The following is a 19,645-nucleotide window of genomic DNA, read 5'->3' as shown; positions in this document are numbered from 1 at the left end:
AGAGGTTCTTTGTGCAACATAGCCTGATGCAGAGCTGATGTTCAGGCAGTGTCATGGAAGGAAGCCTGTGACTTTTGCAAGTGTGTGTCTCTCCACACCAGTGCCTCTGATCAGGGTCTGAATGTGCTGCCTGGAGAGTCAAGGGGAACTTCTAAAGCTAGATGTGGTTGTGAGTAAGAAAGGTAAAGACCATGGGATGAGCTGCTACTAGAAGCAATTAAGTAGGAAGAAAAGTGCATCTATTGGCCCAGGTGCTGGGATGTTACAGTAAAGTGTAGGGAATGTCAGAAGGGGGCGGGCAGAGGAGAAAAACTCTTCCCAGGTTTTACCAAACCGACTAGGATTACCCTAATGCAGCAGTCCCCAATCTTTTCGGCACCAGGGATCGGTTTCGTGGAAGACATTTTTTCTACCGCCAGGGAGTGGGGTGATGGGTCAGGCGGTAATGTGAGCAATGGGGAGCGGCAGACAAAGCTTCGCTCGGTCCACCGCTCCCCTCATACTGTGTGGCCTGGTTCCTAACAGGCCGTGGACTGGTACTGGTCTGCAGTCCAGGGGTTGGGGACCCCTATCCTAATGCACGTTCTGCCCTGGGAGAAGCCTTAGTTCAGATTCTTAATTTTCTTTCTAGGAAACTGTTCTTTGGTTTTGCTCCTGTGGTTTTGCCAACAGACTTTGACATTGGGCACGTGCCATTATATGTGTGAGAACAAGAAAGAGAAAGTTGTTGGTGTTGGGGCCTCGAGTTTTTGTGCATTTTGATTTAAAAATATGTTTATGATACTGATAACACTGTAATTACAATATTTATGGTATTACAACTCTAATATTTGCTTTCTGCCGTATTTCACTTTCTGAAGGCACTTTACAATCAAGAGTAAGAGAGTGTGAGAGAAAGGGTAGGTATCCAGGCATTCAGAGCCTTTCAAGCTAGCAATTCACCTGGTGAACTTTTCTATGTTTTAGTTCCACGTTTGGGGCCAGAGATGGTATCAGAAGGAATTTGCCCAGGAAATGGTCTTTAATATCACTGCCAGCAGCCAGGCTCCTGAGATGTGTTTGGACCTGCGGCCAGGTACCAACTACAGTGTCAGCATCCAGGCTTTGTCTTCTGAACTTCCTGTGGTCATCTCCCTGACAACGCAGATAACAGGTAAATCTTGAATAACAGCATTTGGATGAACAAAGTCACCGCAGAGCTGTATAGGCTCAAATAAAGAGGCACACTATTACTTTCTATCTTTATATAATGAAGTTTAAGAGAAAGAGGAAGAAGGACGTGAAATTGGAGAGGGGAACTAAGGGGACTGCAGCCTGAACTGCAATGTTTTATTTCTTAAAAATGTACCTGAAACAAAATAGGAACATTGAAGAAATCTGGGTAGTGTGTACATGAGTGTTGGTTAAATTCCTTCTGGATATTTGAAATATTTAAAATATTTCATACTTAAAAAGAAATTTTCCTATTACTCTTTCTTTCTCAGTAACATATTTGTCATTCTGTTACAAGTACCTTAAGAGTAGGTTACTCTCAGGGAAAAATGACTGGCAGTCCCACTCTAGTCCCCTAGAAAATTCACTTTCCACTCATTTTCTCATGTCTCCTCAAATCTGTGATGCTCACTCCATCCTCCAACACACACACTCTGAGCTAATATTCAGTCTATTAGCTTCTTGTTTCTTATCTCACTGAGGAATTAGAAGTAGTTAGGTGAGGGGGTGGTGGTGGGATGAATTGGGAGACTGAGATTGACATATATACACTAATACGTATAAAATAGATAACTAATAACAACGTTTTGTATATAAATAAATAAATAAATAATTTTAAAAGAAGTAATCAGGTGAGGACTTTCTACTCCCAAATCTCCCATTGTTGCCTTCGTGCAGAACCTATATTTTATCTTCTCTCTTGTCCCCACTCCTAAGGTGAATCCTCCCTCAACCCCGTCATCCCTTCTTGCCTCTTCCTCAATTCCCTCCAGTAAAGAATTAGCCCCAACACTGCACAAGCATGTTGTAATATCTCATTTTTAAACGAAAACATAGAAAAGATAAACACACTTCTTTTGATCCCATATTCCCTCCAGCTACTCTGCCTTCTCTCAGCCCCTCTTTACAGTAAAACTCCTTGAAAGAATGTTGTGTAGGCTCCACATCCTTACCTCCTCTTCTTTCTTTAACTGGTTCCAGTCCAGAGGCATTTGGCCTCAATGCTTTACTGGAAGTGTCTCCATCTTGCAAAACCCACTGCCCAATTTTTTTCTTATAGGATTTTCTCTACAGCATTTGGCATTCCATCCTTGAAACACCTTTTCTCTTGGCTTTTGGATCCTTCTACCTTGCTGGCTGTTCCTTCTCAGTTTTTTTTTTTCACTAGGTCCATCTATTGGGTTGGCCAAAAATATCGTTCGGGTTTTTCCATAAGAGCTTCCAAAGAACCCAGATGAACTTTTCGGCCAACCGAATACTTTAATTGATGCCCCTCGCCTCGCCTTCTTCTATTCCTTTTTCTTCATTATTTACTCTTTCTGCCTAGGCGATCTCTACCAGTCTCACGGCTATAAACATTACCTATGTGCTGAGCATTCCCAAATATGTATCCACCTGTCTCCTAAACATATCCTATTGAACATCTAATAGGCAAACCCAGTAGAACTTTTGATTTCTCACCTCTTCCCTCACCCCCAAATCCATTTCCACCCAGGCGTCTCTATCTCAGTTATTGGCATTCCTATTCACCAACTGCTCAGGCCAAAAAGGAATCATAATTGATTCTGTCTCTGCCACCATTTCTAGTCCATCAACAAGCTGGCTTGTTTCTGAAATAAACGTTCTGAATCCAGCCACTTCTCCCCACCTTTGCCTTTACCACTAGCAACCTAATCCAAGCCAGCAACTTCTTGCTTGGACTCCTGCAATAGCATCCTAACTCTTCTCCCTGTTTTCACAGTTGCCTATCACCTGCTGCCCTAAGTCTTAATCTTCACCATAACTTTAAAAACATCACTCAGAGTGTCATATTGGGCTTCCCTGGTGGTGCAGTGGTTGAGAGTCTGCCAATGCAGGGGACACGGGTTCGTGCCCCTGTCCAGGAAGATCCCACATACCGTGGAGCTGCTGGGTCCGTAAGCCATGGCCGCTAAGCTTGCGCATCCGGAGCCTGTGCTCCGCAACGGGAGAGGCCACAACAGTGAGAGGCCCACATACCGCAAAAAAAAAAAAAAAAAAAAAAGTGTCATATTGAATGAAGTAAGTCAGACGGAGAAAGACAAATATCATGATATTGCTTATATGAGGAATCTAAAAAAATGGTACAAATGCACTTATTAACAAACCAGAGTCACAGATGTAAAAAACAAACTCATGGTTACCAGGGGGAAAGGAAGGGAGGGATAAATTGGGAGATTGGGATTGACATATACACACTACTATATATAAAATAGATAACTAACAAGGACCTACTGTATAGCACAGGGAACTCTACTCAATACTCTAACGACCTATATGGGAAAAGAATCTAAAAAAGAGTGGATGTATATATATGAATAACTGATTCACTTTGCTGTACAACTGAAACTAACACAACATTGTAAATCAACTATACTCCAATAAAAATTAATTTAAAATCATATAAGAACATATCATCCCCAGCTCAAAACGGTCCTATGAGTTTGCATTAGTGTTCTAATGGAATCCACGTTCCTTACCATGGAACATGGAGTCTGGCCCCTGCCTACCTCATTGACCTCATCTCCCTCTGCCCTCTCCCTTTCTCACTAAAAGCAGCAGCATCCTTCCTTGCTATCTCTCAAACGGGTCAAACTTGTTCTTGCATCCACGTCTTTCCATTTGCTGCGTAATCTTCGTGGGACACTCTCTCCACATGGCTTCTTTATAATCACTCAGGTTTCTGCTCAAGTGCCATTACCTAGAGAGCCTCTCCCTGCCCATCCTTTCAAAAATCGTCTGCTATTGCCACCCCATCACTCTATTCTCTTCCTCTGCTTGAATTTCTTCATAGAACTCATTTTCAGGACTTGTATTTTTAAAAATTTACTTGTTTATTTTCTTTTCCCCTACTAAAATAAGCACTCTTTGAAGACAGAGATTTTTGTCTGTGTGTTCTACATTGAATCCCCAACACACAAGGACAGTGTGAGCACACATAAGGACACTGATGGCACAACAAAAGAATATTTTTGTAATGAATGCATACGACGGCTAACCCCCAAAGGGCCAGCGGGTGGTATTGGCATTGAAGAAATGCCTGGTTAGTTAATAAAGGCTTTAGACCGAAAAGAATTCACCAACTTTGGAGCTGGAAAGAGATGTTCAGTTTGGGCATTTTTTCCCATGGTGACTTATCAAAATGGATAGCTATTCAGTCTCCTACTCTTTGGTCCTTCTCATGTTTTGAAGGCTTGCTTTGCTGATTCACATTAGCATTTCCTATTTTTTGAGTTGGGGAGAGGGAGTTTCATCTTGATGAGACACACTTCTACCTTGTTTTGTACGCTAAATATTGCCCCGTAGCTCAAGCATCCTGTGTCTGTGTTCCTGGCCACCAGGGGACACTGTTGAGCTGTTTAAGTTCATTGAAACCACGACTGCATATTTTTCACTCTACTTTAAAGAATTAGCAATTTTTAAAAAGTGTGAAAATTCAAGTTGTTAAGATCTTATGAAAGAGTAACTAAACAAATAAAATAAGAACAAACCCCAAGCCCTGTCTTTAATAAGAGAACCATATACTGATGTGAAGAGGTGTGCCTGTTTGCCTAAGATGTGGCTTTGTTTCAGCAAAATTATGAACTTTTGAATTTTACCAGAAATGTGAGGCAAGGGGTGTGGGCGTGGAATACACAGAAGCTGATTTCCCAGAAGAAAAGTGAATGGAATTTCCCTTCTGAGTGTCTTACATTAAACTAAATCTTACCGATGGGAACAGGATGAAAACGAGCGCTTTAAATATATTGCTGACCCCAGAGGAGAGTGAAAGCTTTTGGAATGTTGAAGGACAGAGGCAAGTGTTGTAGTGGCAATGGAAGAGGGTGCTGGTGAGAAAGGTGGTGAGATGGAGAGGCTATCACAGTGCTTCTGACTCATGGCCCACGTGTTTCTGCAGGCAGCCCATTGATGGGAATTCATCAGAACAGTGCCACCATTTATACTCCCTTATGTAAGAACAAACTTTCATCCTTGATGTAGACCCAAAGGGTCAGAAGAGCTGCCCCACACTGGTTATGCTATTTTCTAGCCAAGTCAAAAAGCTTGTAGGCAAAATTTCCTTCTCATAGAGAGAGGGAGAGAACCAGAGAGGGGGAAGTGGGGGGACGGAGAGAAAGAGAGAGAGAGAGAAAGCAAGTGCCTGCAGGAATGTAAAGATAAACCATTTATTCCACACAATGTGGTGATCATTTGAGGTTGAATGTTTATTATGGAACCGAGAATGCTGGAAGAGAAAAGGGAAACGAATATGTAAAGGAAATCATTCCTTCCCAAGTCCACCTTCAATTCCGAGGCTGGCAATGTACACGGGAATTTCCCCATCTCTACCTGCATTCGTAATAAGAAAAACAATGTACTTTTTCAGATGTTCAGGAAAGCCACTGAAAACACAGGTATGTCCCAAGCGTTCTCAGGCTATCCCTCTAACAGAGAGCTCCAGTCAGGATAGCTCTAATTCCCCCTACAGGGCTGGGGACCACTGCCCCCTCCTCTGACCCCTCCTCTCTTACTGTTAAGTGTCCTTAGGAAGGACCGTGCAGGACCAGGTGTCTTGACGTTCTTCTGCTGTGAGCTTCTCTTCCACAAACCATCCAAGGACTGTGCACTCCTGTGTCCTCAGTGAGGACCTTGTCTTCTCAGGCTGCTTCCAGAGTACCACACTTATTCCTGCTGTTTCCCCTGGCTCCGAATGGGTAGGAACTGCCCCGGAGGTTAGGAGAGGAGCTGGCCTTCATCCCAACTGTTTTTCTTCATCCAGGCTCTCTCGAAGTCTTTCACGGACACAGGTTCTTTGACATCTGAGGACCTAATGTTAGGTCAGGCCAGGAGGGAGGCACACGTGTCCTTCCATACCTCCATGGGCCACCTGTTCCTCTCATCCCCAGAAATCTCCCAACTCCTTTCCAGCTTCAAATCAAAACCTAGCCTTTCAAGGAAATGGCTATATGGGGATGGATATCTCCCCACTCTCCTCACTGAAAACACCTGCATCCCTGCTGAGGCCCCACTGAGACAAGATGGTACACCACAGAGGAAAATGGGCTGGATGTGTTATGTTCCTATATCAACGCTAGCTTTTTACAAAATATGGATGGGAAAGTTTCTTTATATCAGAAGCCTAAAAAACAGGGTTTCTGTTATAGAAGATAACAATAAATTGTTAAGTTGCAGCATACCCTTCCCCCACATCTATAACACAGAAACACAGATTTCTGTGTTATAGAAGTGGGGGAAGGGTATGCTGCAACTTACCACTTTAATTCAGTGAATACCTATTGATTGGTTATGTACAAAGACCGGTGCCAAGTGCTGAAGGGGAGATAAAGATAAAAAGAAGATTGTTCCTTCTTCCTGGGAAGCCAAGTCTCATAACCTTATTGATGGGGGAGATGCAGCTCACCTTGCGATATCTGATGACTTATGGTGTAAGCTCCATTTGCTCTATTGCCATCAATTTCAATTTATCATGCCTTGAGTGGGGGCTGTGGTCCAGTTGGGGAGATGCTGAGGATTAGAAAAGAACCACTGGGTGTCTTTATTTTTATATATTTATTTATATGTATTAGTTCCTTGCATTTACTTGAAGTTTATAGCATAAGGTTGCGACCTTTGTTTAGATTTGGTGCAGATAAAATTTTCTTTTACTTTTTTTTTTTGGTTCATTTTAATGGGTTTTAGAGGAATTTTAACACATTTGCACTTCTGTTACCTCCTTCCTCTCATTGATTTTAATAGTTTGCCTACATTAATGGTTTTAATCTTTTGTTATACATATTACACCCCCAGGTTATTTACTCTTTAATTTTCTTGTCAATATTCTTTTTGACATTTAGACATTTTAAGTTTTCATGTAATCAATTCTATTGATTCTTTTATAGTTTCTGCCTCTGGTCATGCCAAGAAAAGCCTTCCCCACCCTGAAAATCAGATCAATAATTTTTATTCTCTACTATTTTCAAATGCTTCTTAATGGTTTTGCTTTTCACATTGAAGGTTAGACCCATTTGGAATTTGTTTAGATGAGTGTATAAGGCTAAATTTACATGGGAATTTTTTTCCCCCAGATGATAAGCCAGTTTTCCCATCACCTTTGGAATGACTGTCCAGGCCACACACTATATTCTAATTTATTTATTTGGGTCTCTTTCTCGATTGTCTAGCTTCTCCCATTGCTTTGCCTATCCTGTGCTTGTACCTTTCTATTTCAGTTATTGTAAATTTATAATATATTTAATATTTTGCAGGACAAGTCCTGCTTCATTGCTTTTTCCTGACTCTTCAAAGTTTTCTCAGATGGTAGCCTCCATAATTTCCTTTGTCACTTGCTTCTAGTAGAGAATGGATACTGTTGACACCTAGGGGTAGTAATGAGTATGTCCCCTCATCTCACATACTCAGGGTGAAAGAACTCCAGCCTAGACACGACCCATTTCTTGCCTTGGGTCTGATTTGGTTTAAATCAGTAATGAAGCCGATGGAAAGGAGAGCAGGTCTGCCGTAGACAGCAGTTTGGGGGATGGGAAACAGCACCTTGGAAAATATGGCTGGAAGTTAAGGTTATTTAAACTCAAAAATGTGGTGAAGAACCAGCCTGATGAAGTCCAGGCTTTCACATTCGAGAGAAAAGGCAGACAGTTTTTAAGGTGGGGAAGGCCTTGAGCAGGCAGAGCAGAAAGCAGTCTAGAAGTCACGTGTTGATGGAATCAACTGCATGGTAGTGGCACATTTAGAATGGCAAGAATGATGCTGGGACTGAAAAGGGGCAGCGTGGTACAGAACAAGCAGGCGATGGCCTTCCTGCCCCTGCTGTGGGCCCGCCTTCTCCAAGCTGGGCGAGCACTGTGTTCTGCTGTTCCTGGGGTGGGTGAGAAACCTGGTGGTTTTAAAAGGTTAGCCAAGAGGGCTTCCCTGGTGGCGCAGTGGTTGGGAGTCCGCCTGCCGATGCAGGGGACACGGGTTCGTTCCCCGGTCCGGGAAGATCCCACATGCTGCGGAGCGGCTGGGCCCGTGAGCCATGGCCGCTGAGCCTGCGCGTCCAGAGCCTGTGCTCCACAACGGGAGAGGCCAGAACAGTGAGAGGCCCACATACCGCAAAAAAAATAAAAAAAATAATAAATAAATAAAATAAAAGGTTAGCCAACAGATTAGAGGACCTAGAATTATTAATCTCAGAAAAGAGCAAACAGAGGAATAATTTGAGCTTTAGGAGAGTTCTCACACAGAAAAGAGTAAACAGTTAATCTCCCTCTGGGCTGAAAACAGGAAATTTGTGATAAAAACCACTTACTTTACTGTGATGACAAAACATCATGAATGAAAGGGCCTTTCATTGATAGCCTGAAGGGCTGAGTGCAGAGATACAGTAAGTCCCCTACTTACGAACCTTCAAGTTGTGAGCTTTCAAGGATGAGAACGTGCATTCGCATGTCCAATCATGTAAGTTAGTTCACGTGTCTGGCGTACGTCGTCACGTGCGTGCATCCTCTACAAGTGGTTGTGCTTTTGCGTACTTTACAGAACTGTAGAGAGTACAGGAGTACGGTATCTTTATTTCAAGCCCAGGATGACCAGAAGCAAGCGTAAAAGCCGCAGTGATGTAGCTGGTACTGCTAAGAAGCACCAGGAATTGGAGGCCCAGAGAAAGGGTGAAGAGAGACAAGAGGAAGAAGAAGTAACTGAAGAACTGAAGAGATTCACGACACAGGAAATGGCAAGGGGATTTCCTTTATGTAAGGAGGCACCGTTAGTTTTTGAGGCATAGCACCTGCACGTAGAATGGTACACGAAGGTTGCAACAGCCGTTCAGGATGCAATCCAGTGCTACCATGTCATCTACGATGAAAAAAAAGAGCTACTACCCAGATATCACTGGATCGTTTTTTCAGGAGGGTAGATAGAATTGAATCCAGCAAGGAACCAGGACCTGTGCCATCAGCGTCACGCATGAGTGAAACTGCGGCTTGCCCTCGTCTCCTGTTGCTGACGATCCTTCAGCTCTACCATCTCCCACCCTCTCTCCCTCCTCCAGTCAGTAACTCTCCTTGCCTGTTCGCTCGATGCCAGCCCCTGGATGCCAGCTGTTGTACTGGACTGCTGTACTTTTCAGGATACTGGACTGTAAGATTAAAAACGTTTTCTTTATTTTTGGTTTGTTTGTTTTTTATGTATTATTTGTGTGAAAAGTATTATAAACCTATTACAGTACAGTACTATATAGCCGATTGTGTTAGTTGGGTACCTAGGCTAACTTTGTTGGACTTACGAACAAATTGGACTTACAGACTCACTCTTGGAACGGAACTTGTTTGTATGCAGGGGACTTACTGTACTCAAATGCTCACATTTCCCTGGGAAACCTGGTGGGGGCTTTTTAAACTGCATTTTCCCCTCTCCCCATTACCGCTGCAGGGAGCTGGTCGTGTCTTCCTCAGGGGTGTCAGTTATAGAATCTCTTACTGGACCCCTCTTGGAAACAGCATAGACCTTCAACACCATAGTGTGGGATCTTAACTGTAGGTGGGGGATTGTTCCCTAACAAACACACGGATTTATGGAAAACATAATTTGTGTGGTGTATCTGGGTGACTTTGGAAGAAATTCTAGACTTAGCACTGTTTAGTAAGAGCTATAGGGGACTCTCACTCGTCCACCTGGTCTTAGATGCCTGGGTTTCCCCGGTGTTCACCCTAGGCCCTCATCTCTTCTCAGATGCATTTATACCTTCCCCCATGGGCAACCGTAGCCTCTTCTATTGATGACTGACCCCATATCACCATCACAGTTTGCTCCTAAGCTCTAGACCCGCATTTCTAACTGCCTGCTGGACGATTTCACAAGCACTTCAAACTTAACAGGTCTAGAAGTGAGCTGCGTCTGAACCTTCCCTGCAGACCTTGATGAATGACGTCACCACTGACTCAGTAGCCAAAACCAAAGCCCAGATTCCTTCCCCTTGCTTATCTTCCACCACCTTCTGTTCCGTCTCTGCCCTACATGTCTCCTCCATCTGCCCCCTCTTCTCCCTTCCGAGTGCCATCACTCGCTTCAGACCTCAGGCACTTCTTACCTAGATTTTGGAGAACCTGTGCTTTTGCTCTTTTCCAATTCATCCTCCAACAGGCAGTCCAAACTGTATTTCTAAAATACACACCTGCTAAGAATCGTTAGATGGCTTCTCATTATTTCTAGGACCTCAGATCTGGCCTATACTCACATGTCTCACTTTATTGCCCACTTCTACCCAGCTGGGACTCAACCTTTCGGACACACTGGACTCCTGCAGTTCTGTCTCTGCCCTCACTCTCTCTTACCTCCTGCCCCTGCGTATGTCTGTTTCTGTATTTGATGGGCTCACCCCCCTGCCCTTGGTGTTCTTCCTCTGCACTCCCACCACCCTCTTGTGGAACTTTATCGTAGTTCCAAGCACTGCCTGTTTATAAGACTTTCTCCACTATTAGACTCTGAGCTCCTGGAAAGCAGAAACCATGTCTTCCATAGCTGTTTCTCCCAGTCTCACATAGAGGTGCATAGAGGTGGCTAATAAATATTTGTTGCAAGGCAGTGTATGAATAACATATTCAGTAGAGCTTTAAAAATCGTCTAGGAAGGTCTAAGTTTTTATTTATTATAATTTGAATTGAGAATCTCCACCCCAAAGCTATTTTCTAATTGGGTAAATAGAGTCTTGAGTGTCTATTTTGGCCTCTTAGTACTAATTTCACTGTGGCAGGATTCAGAGGAATTTCAGGGGAGGGGGTGTTCATATTTTTTTCTTTCTCTTTCTTCCTCCCTCCCTTTATAAATCTTATCCACTTGATAGCACTGTGGAGAAGATTAAATGAGATGAGGCATATATAGGACACATCTATAGATGTGTTGTGTGCCCAACACATGTAAGCTGTGTTACTCACAAGGCAGAGTGGCAGCTGGTACATTTATACCATGAATATAACTCCCAGTTAGAAGCTAGAACGCTGGTGTCAGCCAATCAACCAACATTCTCCTCCCTGTGGAATATCTATTTGGGAAATCTGGTTGCTGGGGAGAGCAAGATAAGGACAGACAGCTGTGTGATTATAAAGGCTCTAGAAGTCTAGGGAATTCCCCGGTGGTCCAGCGGTTAGGACTCTGTGCTTTCACTGAGGGCACAGGTTCAATCCCTGGTGGGGAAACTAAGATCCCACGAGCTGCACGGCGCAGCCAAAAAATATATATATAATAATAATAATAATAAATAAACTGTTCCTAAAGGATCTAGAAGTCTGATAAGCTGGTCTCCCCACCAAATAAGAACCTATTTACCAAGTTAATTGAAAGGCCCACAGCATCCACCATCTGTCAGTGCTGGGGCATCATTTTTTTTTAAAATTGTAATAAAATATATACAACATAAAATGTACCATTTTAATTATTTTTTCAGGACACAATTTATTGGCATTAAGTGCATTCACAATGTTGTAAACCATCACCATTATCTATTCCTAAAATGTTTTTTATCACCCCAGGCAGAAACTCTGTTGACCATTAAGCAATAACTCCCCATTTCCTACACACCCCCTCAACCCTTGGCAACCTCTAATCTATTTCTGTCTCTATGGATTTACCTGTTCCAGATATTTCATGTAAGTGGAATCACGCAATAGTTGTCCTTCTGTGTCTGGCTTATTTCATTTAGCCTAATGTGTTCAAGGTTCATCCATGTCGGAGCATGTGTCTGAATTTGCTCATCTCTTCTTACATGAAAACTTTACTCTTGATGCCCCATGAGGACCACTTTTTTCATGCTTCTGCTCGTTCTGATCATACCCCCTTTCTTCTTTTCAACATGTTTTCAGAGCCTCCCCTTCCGGAAGTAGACTTTTTCACTGTGCATGGAGGGCCTTTACCACGCCTGAGACTGAGGAAAGCCAAGGAGAAAAATGGACCCATCAGGTCAGTAGAGGCCTCTTTTCCATGGCTGCCCAGTGATCTCCATGGAGTGTTTTGAAAACTTCGGTTTGAGTGAGGAGGAGACTTCTCTTTAGGTGGCTTCACTGGAGTAGTTGAGTCAGTGCAGTCAGTGCCTCATTTTTTGTTTCCTTGGGTACAGACTGGGCCTTTAATTCCAGCTAGCACCCTCCCTAATGAATAGAGAGACTTGTAAAAGACCAGAGACAAGCATTTGGGCAGCTGAGCTCGAGAAATTAAATCCGTTCCATTGGTCATTAGATGAGCACTGGTTGGGTGCCTGTGACATGTCAGGCTATCACTTTGCACTCACGCCTCCAGGTACATCCTTTAGTGATGGTGGATCAGGAACATCATTTCATTTACCAAAAAGACAGAATATATTTTCCCTTATTTAAGGATGATCTTGGGGGGGGGTGTAGTGCTTTCTTATTTATTTTTTTTTTTATTGAAGTAGAGTTGACTTACAATGTTGTTACAATCTCTGCAGTACAGCAGAGTGACTCAGTTATACACGTACAGACATTCTTTTTTTTAAATATTCTTTTCCATTATGGTTTATCACAGGATATTGAATATAGTTCCCTGAGCTGTACATTAGGACCTTGTTGTTTATCCATTCTAAAGTAACAGTTTGCATCTACCAACCCCAAACTCCCAGTCCATCCCTCTCCCTCCCCCACTCCCATGTGTGTAGTGATTTCTGGAAGAGTCATTTGGATAATTCTTTTAATTCATTCACGTATTGAGATGTGAGCAAGACACTGCATTGTTAACAACTGCTTCTGGGACTCCAGGTGGTATTAGGATGGAATGAATTTACCTCAGTTGCTGGACTACCTTGTGTGCAATTAAGCTTTTTATTTACAAAGGTCATGGCAGGATTAGGAAAGCAGAATTATTCCCTTTTTAGAGAGGAAAATTGAGGTTTGCCTGGAGAGATGAGTAACTTAGTGACAGTAACAAATCAAGGAGATGGCAACATCTTGACCTAACTTATACTGTTTCCTTGATCTAACTTATACTGCCTATGTCTCTCCTGACCCTTCAGTCTAATGACCCTGCTGTACAATCAAGGTAAAATTCGTGAGGTATCACAAAACTATAAAAAAGAAAGTCTATAGGGGCTTCCCTGGTGGTGCAGTGGTTGAGAGTCCACCTGCCGATGCAGGGGCACGGGTTCGTGCCCCGGTCCGGGAGGATCCCACATGCCGCAGAGCGGCTAGACCCGTGAGCCATGGCCGCTGAGCCTGCTTGTCCGGAGCCTGTGCTCCGCAACGGGAGAGGCCACAACAGTGAGAGGCCCGCGTACCGCAAAAAAAAAAAGAAAGCCTGTCGATATTATGTGTCCATTTGTAATGAAACTTGAGCTTTTTTATCTATTAGTTTGAGTTCAGTAAGTGCTCAAAAGTCTTTCCAGGCATGGATATGGCCTAAGTTGTTCTGTTTCTTGATTCCTGACAAGTTACTGGAAGGCATTGTAATTCTGTTGCTATAAGGAGAACAGAAGTTGTGATCTCACTGCCTGAGAGAATTTGCAAGACGCACGTGATATTTAGGCCAGATGATTATGTAAGGCAGAAAGAAAAGCCAAATGACAGTCTATCCTTGTGGCTCTGTGCCGGCCAGTGCCTCCAAAACAGGAAGTGGAGATCTGTGAGTCATTCAAGGGAGGGTGGTGGTGAAAAAGAGGGGAGAAGTCCTTCCAGAGCAGTCATGCTCTAAACAGCCACAACTGCTTCCCCAACATCATCGGGGCTAATTACCAGCAGGCAATTGGGGGGTTTTCTTGGCCCGACTACCTGGTTTGAGCTGGGGGTAGCAGCACCGCCAGTGTGTGACAGGCCGGAGTCTGCCTTGTACGTTGTCAGGGGACAGTGGCTTGGGCACAAGGCGGAGCAGGGGCTCTGGGGCCACACTCCCTTCCTTAGCTTGGTGATCTTGGGTCTATGATGCAGCCTGTGGCTGGGCTGTCTTAATGCTAGTGTCTCCCACACTTGCCAGATTACAAGTGTACCTGGGATGCTTTATCAGCTGTATGAATTCTCAGGCTCTACTGGAGATTTTGATTCAGTAGGTCTGGAATGGGGGCTGGGAATTTGTACAATTATCAAGCAACTCAGGTGATTATGATCATGCTAATTGGGGATACCGCTTTATGCGTCATGAATGGTGCCTCTACTGGGCAACGTTCAGAACCAAAAGAGTTCAGGTGAGCCTTGAACTTGCACTTGAATATCACCACCTACGTGGAAAGGTGAGAGACACTTGAAGATGTGCTTATGGACAGCATGGAGTCTGCTGCCTGTTTACTTTCTTACCTGCGGCCATGATTCATAGGGATGTCTTCAAGTCCCCAGGAAAGTTTGTTGTTATAAGTGTTCCGTTGTCGGCAGTGGAGGCTTAGTAAATGTTTACTGGTGATGGCAGTGACAACTCATTGCCCTGCAGACTTTACTTTGTCCCTTTTGTAGAAAACCCTATGCTGAAAGTGAACCCAGAAACTTTGTGGAAATCAGGGGCCTGAGGACACCTAGGAATTTGGGGAGCCTGGTTGGTGGATAGTTTCCAAATCCAACACCTGCTGTTGGGGAGGACTCCCTTTTCTTAACCTAGTAACTCATGAGCTCTTAGGAAGCAGGAGATGGGGCATTAGGAATGCGGAGCAGGAAGCGTATACTTATTGGTAAAATAGAATTATGTGTGCTAATGAGTTTTGGAAATAACCCTAATCGTATTTGGTGCTGATGCATGTTTTTCTTCTTTACTGAAATTTCAACTCAAGAAACATTAGTGAGGAATCAGTCACAGCCAAAGAGCTGGGCAAGGATTTGCAAGGATACAAGAGTAAATCATTCAATAAAGACGCAGACGTAGAGAATGGACTTGAGGACACGGGGAGGGGGAAGTGTAAGCTGGGACGAAGAGAGTGGCATGGACATATATACAGTACCAAATGTAAAATAGATAGCTAGTGGGAAGCAGCCGCATAGCACAGGGAGATCAGCTCGGTGCTTTGTGACCACCTGGATGGGTGGGATAGGGAGGGTGGGAGGGAGACACAAGAGGGAGGAGATATGGGGATATATGTATATGTATAGCTAATTCACTTTGTTATACAGCAGAAACTAACACACCATTGTAAAGCCATTGTACTCCAATAAAGATGTTTAAAAAAAGCACCCCTATGAACTTAAAAAAAAAAAAAAAAGAGTAAATCATTCAAATCCCTGCTATCAAGCCTGATAGCAAAAGCAGACATCCCAACACCTACTATACTAGAGGCAGGAGATGAGTCCCGAATAGATGGGAATAAAAAGAAAGGCGTGATTCATTCTCAGAGTGTTTTTTTTTTTTTTTAACATCTTTATTGGAGTATAATTGCTTTACAATGGTGTGTTAGTTTCTGCTTTATGACAAAGTGAATCAGTTATACATATACATATGTTCCCATATCTCTTCCCTCTTGCGTCTCCCTCCCTCCCGCCCTCCCTATCCCACCCCTCTAGGTGGTCACAAAGCACTGAGCTGATCTCCCTGTGCTATGCGGCTGCTTCCCGCTAGCTATTTTACATTTGGTAGTGTATATATGTCCATGCCACTCTCTCACTTTGTCACAGCTTACCCTTCCCCCTCCCCATATCCTCAAGTCCATGCTCTAGTAGGTCTCTCAGAGTGTTTTTGTTCTTACACTTCCTTTCACTGACAGATTTTGTATTTGGTGGGATAAATAATACTAAAACACATGACAAAAATGACACCTGGTTGCTAGTTTGTTTCTTTGTCCACATCTAGGCAACATATGAGATTTTCCCTTTCCGGCTCTTTCAGGATATTTGTTAGACTAGATGAACTCATGGTGATCTGTACTCCATGCTTCTCATTCATTTCACAGGAACTTTGGTATCAGTACGCGAACTGGAGGGAATGTAAATCACGTGAGTTCCATTTTAGGTACCCCATGTGATTGCGTGGAGCCTTTTTGCAGACTTAGTGCATTAACTCTTGTAGGCATTTGGCCTCCATGTGACTGCTAAACCCTTTCCACAGCTGGGCTTTATTTGCCCATGTGAAAATCACTGATTAGATCAACTTTAAGACACATATACTCCAGGTAGTTATACGTGCAGCAACTTCTCCCAGCTAAAGAGGATTTACCGGATAGCCATCTGCAGCCAGAACTTGGAGAGATCCCTCACCCAGTGTCATCTGGCATTAACACTGTTGGTTCCAACTGGAGTTCCATGACGGTGGGAGCTGTCAGACCGTAAATCCCACACGGGCAAGGACTTTTATCCAGTGTTGCATCTCTAGTGTCTAGAAAAGTGTTGATCTCATAGCAGGTGCTCAACAAATACGAATAAATGAATGAACGAATCCCCCAAGCAAGGAACTGATAGACATTTTCTTTTCTCTTCCAGTTCATATCAGGTGTTAGTGCTTCCCCTGGCCCTCCAAAGCACATTTGTTTGTGATTCTGAAGAGGCTACCTCATTCTTTAGCAATGCTTCTGGTGCTGATGGATATGTGACGGCAGAACTGCTGGCCAAGGATGTTCCCGATGATGCCATGGAGATATCTATTGGAGACAGGCTGTACTATGGGAAATATTATAATGCACCCTTGAAAATAGGGAATGATTACTGCATTATATTACGAATCACAAGTGAATGGAATAAGGTATATTTCTTTAAAAACTCTTGTGAATTCTATATTTTCCTCTTCATGTGAAATTTAAATATTTGAACATTTGTTTTCCCAATATTTGAGATGAACACTGCTTGTAAGAACAATAAGAATGTGTTGAATCTTTTCACTTTATAAAGGATGAGCAGGTGAAACCTTTTTGGAGGTTGATGTTCTGAACTTGCTGGGGGACCTGTTTGGACTTAACTAGTTTGGGTTCTTCTTCTTAAGCTTCAAGAATGCCCTCATCCTATTGCACTGCTGAAGCCTGAGTTGGAGAGGAACATCTAAATCTTTCTGTCACTTCCCCATACTCCTGCCAGACTGCTGCCTCTCCTCATTCTCCAGGAAGCCAGCAGGAGGGGCAGATTAAGCTCAGCACTATTTTCTGGCTCTATTTTCTGCTTCCGTTATTTCCTTGGCTATTGCGTAAGCCTCACTCTCCTCTCTCCATCCTTAGAAAGGCTATGTTTTTCCAGTGCTGGTTCTTTCTTGAGACATACAACGATATATTCATTACAGAATGAATAGATGGGGACTTCCCTCGCGGTCCAGTGGTTAAGACTCCGTGCTTCCAATGCAGGGGGGTGCGGGTTTGATCCCTGGTCAGGGAACTGAGATCCCATCTACCATGCGGTGTGGCCAAAAAAAAAAAAAAAAGAATGAATAAATATAATGAGCTGGACAAGCAGAATAGCAAGAGCTGGATGGGTCAGTCATGGGTGGAAGATCTAGAAGAAACATTGTGATGGTTGCCCTAGGAGGGCTCAAGGTTTGGTATCAATTCATATCGGTTGGTAATGGAAACTAGAAAAAATAATATTAATAGAAACATCTCTTGACTGATGAATTTGAGCCATCTTGCGTGTAAGGTTCATCACATATTTAAAACTGAAACACGCAATTAAATTCTGTATAGGACACAAGTTAAATGCGCCATTATCATGCTTGATATAAAACTAAGAATATGTCCAAGTAGCAAAAAGTTCTGGTGGTGTTTGTGGCAATTATGTAGGGATTAAGAATTGGAAGACTAAAGTCCAGAATATATTGCCCTGAATGTGTTCCAAAGGTGTTTATGACTTAGACAAGGCCTCCTTGCTGGAAAATTACCCAGAGATCCTGACTTGGTGTTTCTAGCCATAGACAACACGGGCAGTACCATATGTGTGCAACTTAGAGATTGCTCAGAGAGCTGCTGTCTCAGATTGAGACTTTGGTCTGGGAGGGTGTATTAGTTATCTTGGGCTGCCATTTCAAAATACCATAGACTGCGTGGCTTAAACAACAGACATTTATTTCTCATAGTTCTGGAGACGGGGAAGTCCAAGATTAAGGTGCAGGCTACTTTGGTTCCCTGGGGAGGACCCTCTTCCTGGCTTGCAGACAGCTGCCTTCTTGCTGTGTCCTCATGTGGTGGGGACTGAGTGATCTCTGATCAGTCTTCCTCATCTTATGGACCCTGATCCCATCATGTGGGCCCTACCCTCATGACCTCATCTAAACCTAATTACATTCCAAAGGCCCTACCTCCAGATAACATCACATTGGGGGTTAGGGCTTCAATATGGATCAATATCAATTTGGGGCACAAAGAGAATGAGGTGGGAGGTTACGATAAGAATTCTAGTTTATAGGGAACTTTCCTGTGATGTCATTGATGCCTCTTTTTCCTACAGCTAAGCGGAACACGTGCTTGTTCTTTGAAATAATTTATATTTGGACTCACATATTTGAATTGCTATTACTTCCCCTGTGGGTTTCAAATATATTAGTGTTGCAGTCATATTAAAATCAGTAGTGATTTATTTATTTATTTTTCTTTTTAAAACAGCTTTACTGAGATGCAATTCATATAATTCTAAAGTGTACAATTCAATGGTTTTTAATATATTTACAAGATGGTGGTAATGCAACGATCACCATCTAATACTCAGACATTTAGCAGTGATAATTTTTAATATTTATTTTTAATTGTGGTAAAATACACATAAAATTTACCATCTTAACAATTTTTAAACTAACAATTTGGTAGTGTCGAGTACACTTACACTGTTAAGAAACCAATCTTCAGAACTTTTCATCTTGCAAGACTGAAACTCTGTACCCATTAAACAACTCCCCATTCCTCCTCTTCTTCCCCAACTCCTGGCAACTACCCTTTTACTTTCTGTCTCTATGAATTTGACTAGTTACCTTGTATAAGTAGACTCATACAGTATTTATCTTTTTGTGATTGTCTTATTTCATTTAGCATAATGTCTTCAAGGGTCACTCATGCTGTAGCATGTTTCAGAATTTCCTTTCTTTTTAAGGCTGAATAATATTCCATTGTACGTATGGATAAACATTTTGTTTATCCATGATCTGTAGATGGACACTTGGGTTGCTTCCATCTTTTGGCAATTGCAAATAATGCTCCTGTGACCATGGGTGTTCACATATATCTTTGCGTCTCTGCTTTCACTTCTTTTGGGTATACACCTTCAAGTGGAATTGTTGGATCGTTTGGTAATTTTATTTTTTTAACTCTTTTTGAAGATCCCCATACAGTTTTCCATAGCCACTGCACCATTTTACACTCCCACCGACAGTGCACAAGCATTCCATTTTCTCCACAACCTCCCCAACACTTGCTGTTTTCTGTTTTAATGATGGCCTTCCTAATGGATGTGAGGTGGCTTCACATTGTGGTTTTGGTTTGCATTTCCATAATGATTTATGATGTTGAGCTTATTTTCAGGTACTTTTGACAATTTGTGTATCTTCTTTGGAGAAATGG

General features: G+C 42.8%; 1 protein-coding gene across 8 annotated transcripts in view; it reads left to right on the top strand.

Moving 5' to 3' along the window:
- The window catches only part of SUSD1 (sushi domain containing 1), a 130,567-nt gene that overhangs the window by 88,884 nt on the left and 22,038 nt on the right, over positions 1–19,645 (top strand). For 7 of the 8 annotated variants that reach the window (XM_089913588.1, XM_022579035.3, XM_089913587.1 and 4 more), the window contains 3 exons: positions 967–1,153; positions 12,066–12,162; positions 16,599–16,857. In XM_089913588.1, the coding sequence (XP_089769714.1) occupies positions 967–1,153; positions 12,066–12,162; positions 16,599–16,857 (543 nt within the window). Of the gene's footprint in view, positions 1–966; positions 1,154–7,475; positions 8,743–12,065; positions 12,163–16,598; positions 16,858–19,645 lie in introns of those variants that run through there. The other variant, XM_089913592.1, reaches the window with a different exon arrangement.

This window comes from Delphinapterus leucas, chromosome 6 (genome assembly GCF_059928025.1).
Source record: "Delphinapterus leucas isolate spDelLeu-1000000601 "Yukka" chromosome 6, BTC_Dleu_Yukka2, whole genome shotgun sequence".
Classification (NCBI taxonomy): Eukaryota; Metazoa; Chordata; class Mammalia; order Artiodactyla; family Monodontidae; genus Delphinapterus; species Delphinapterus leucas.
Note: the sequence above shows the minus strand (reverse complement) of the source record. Positions and strands in the feature narration are given on the sequence as shown.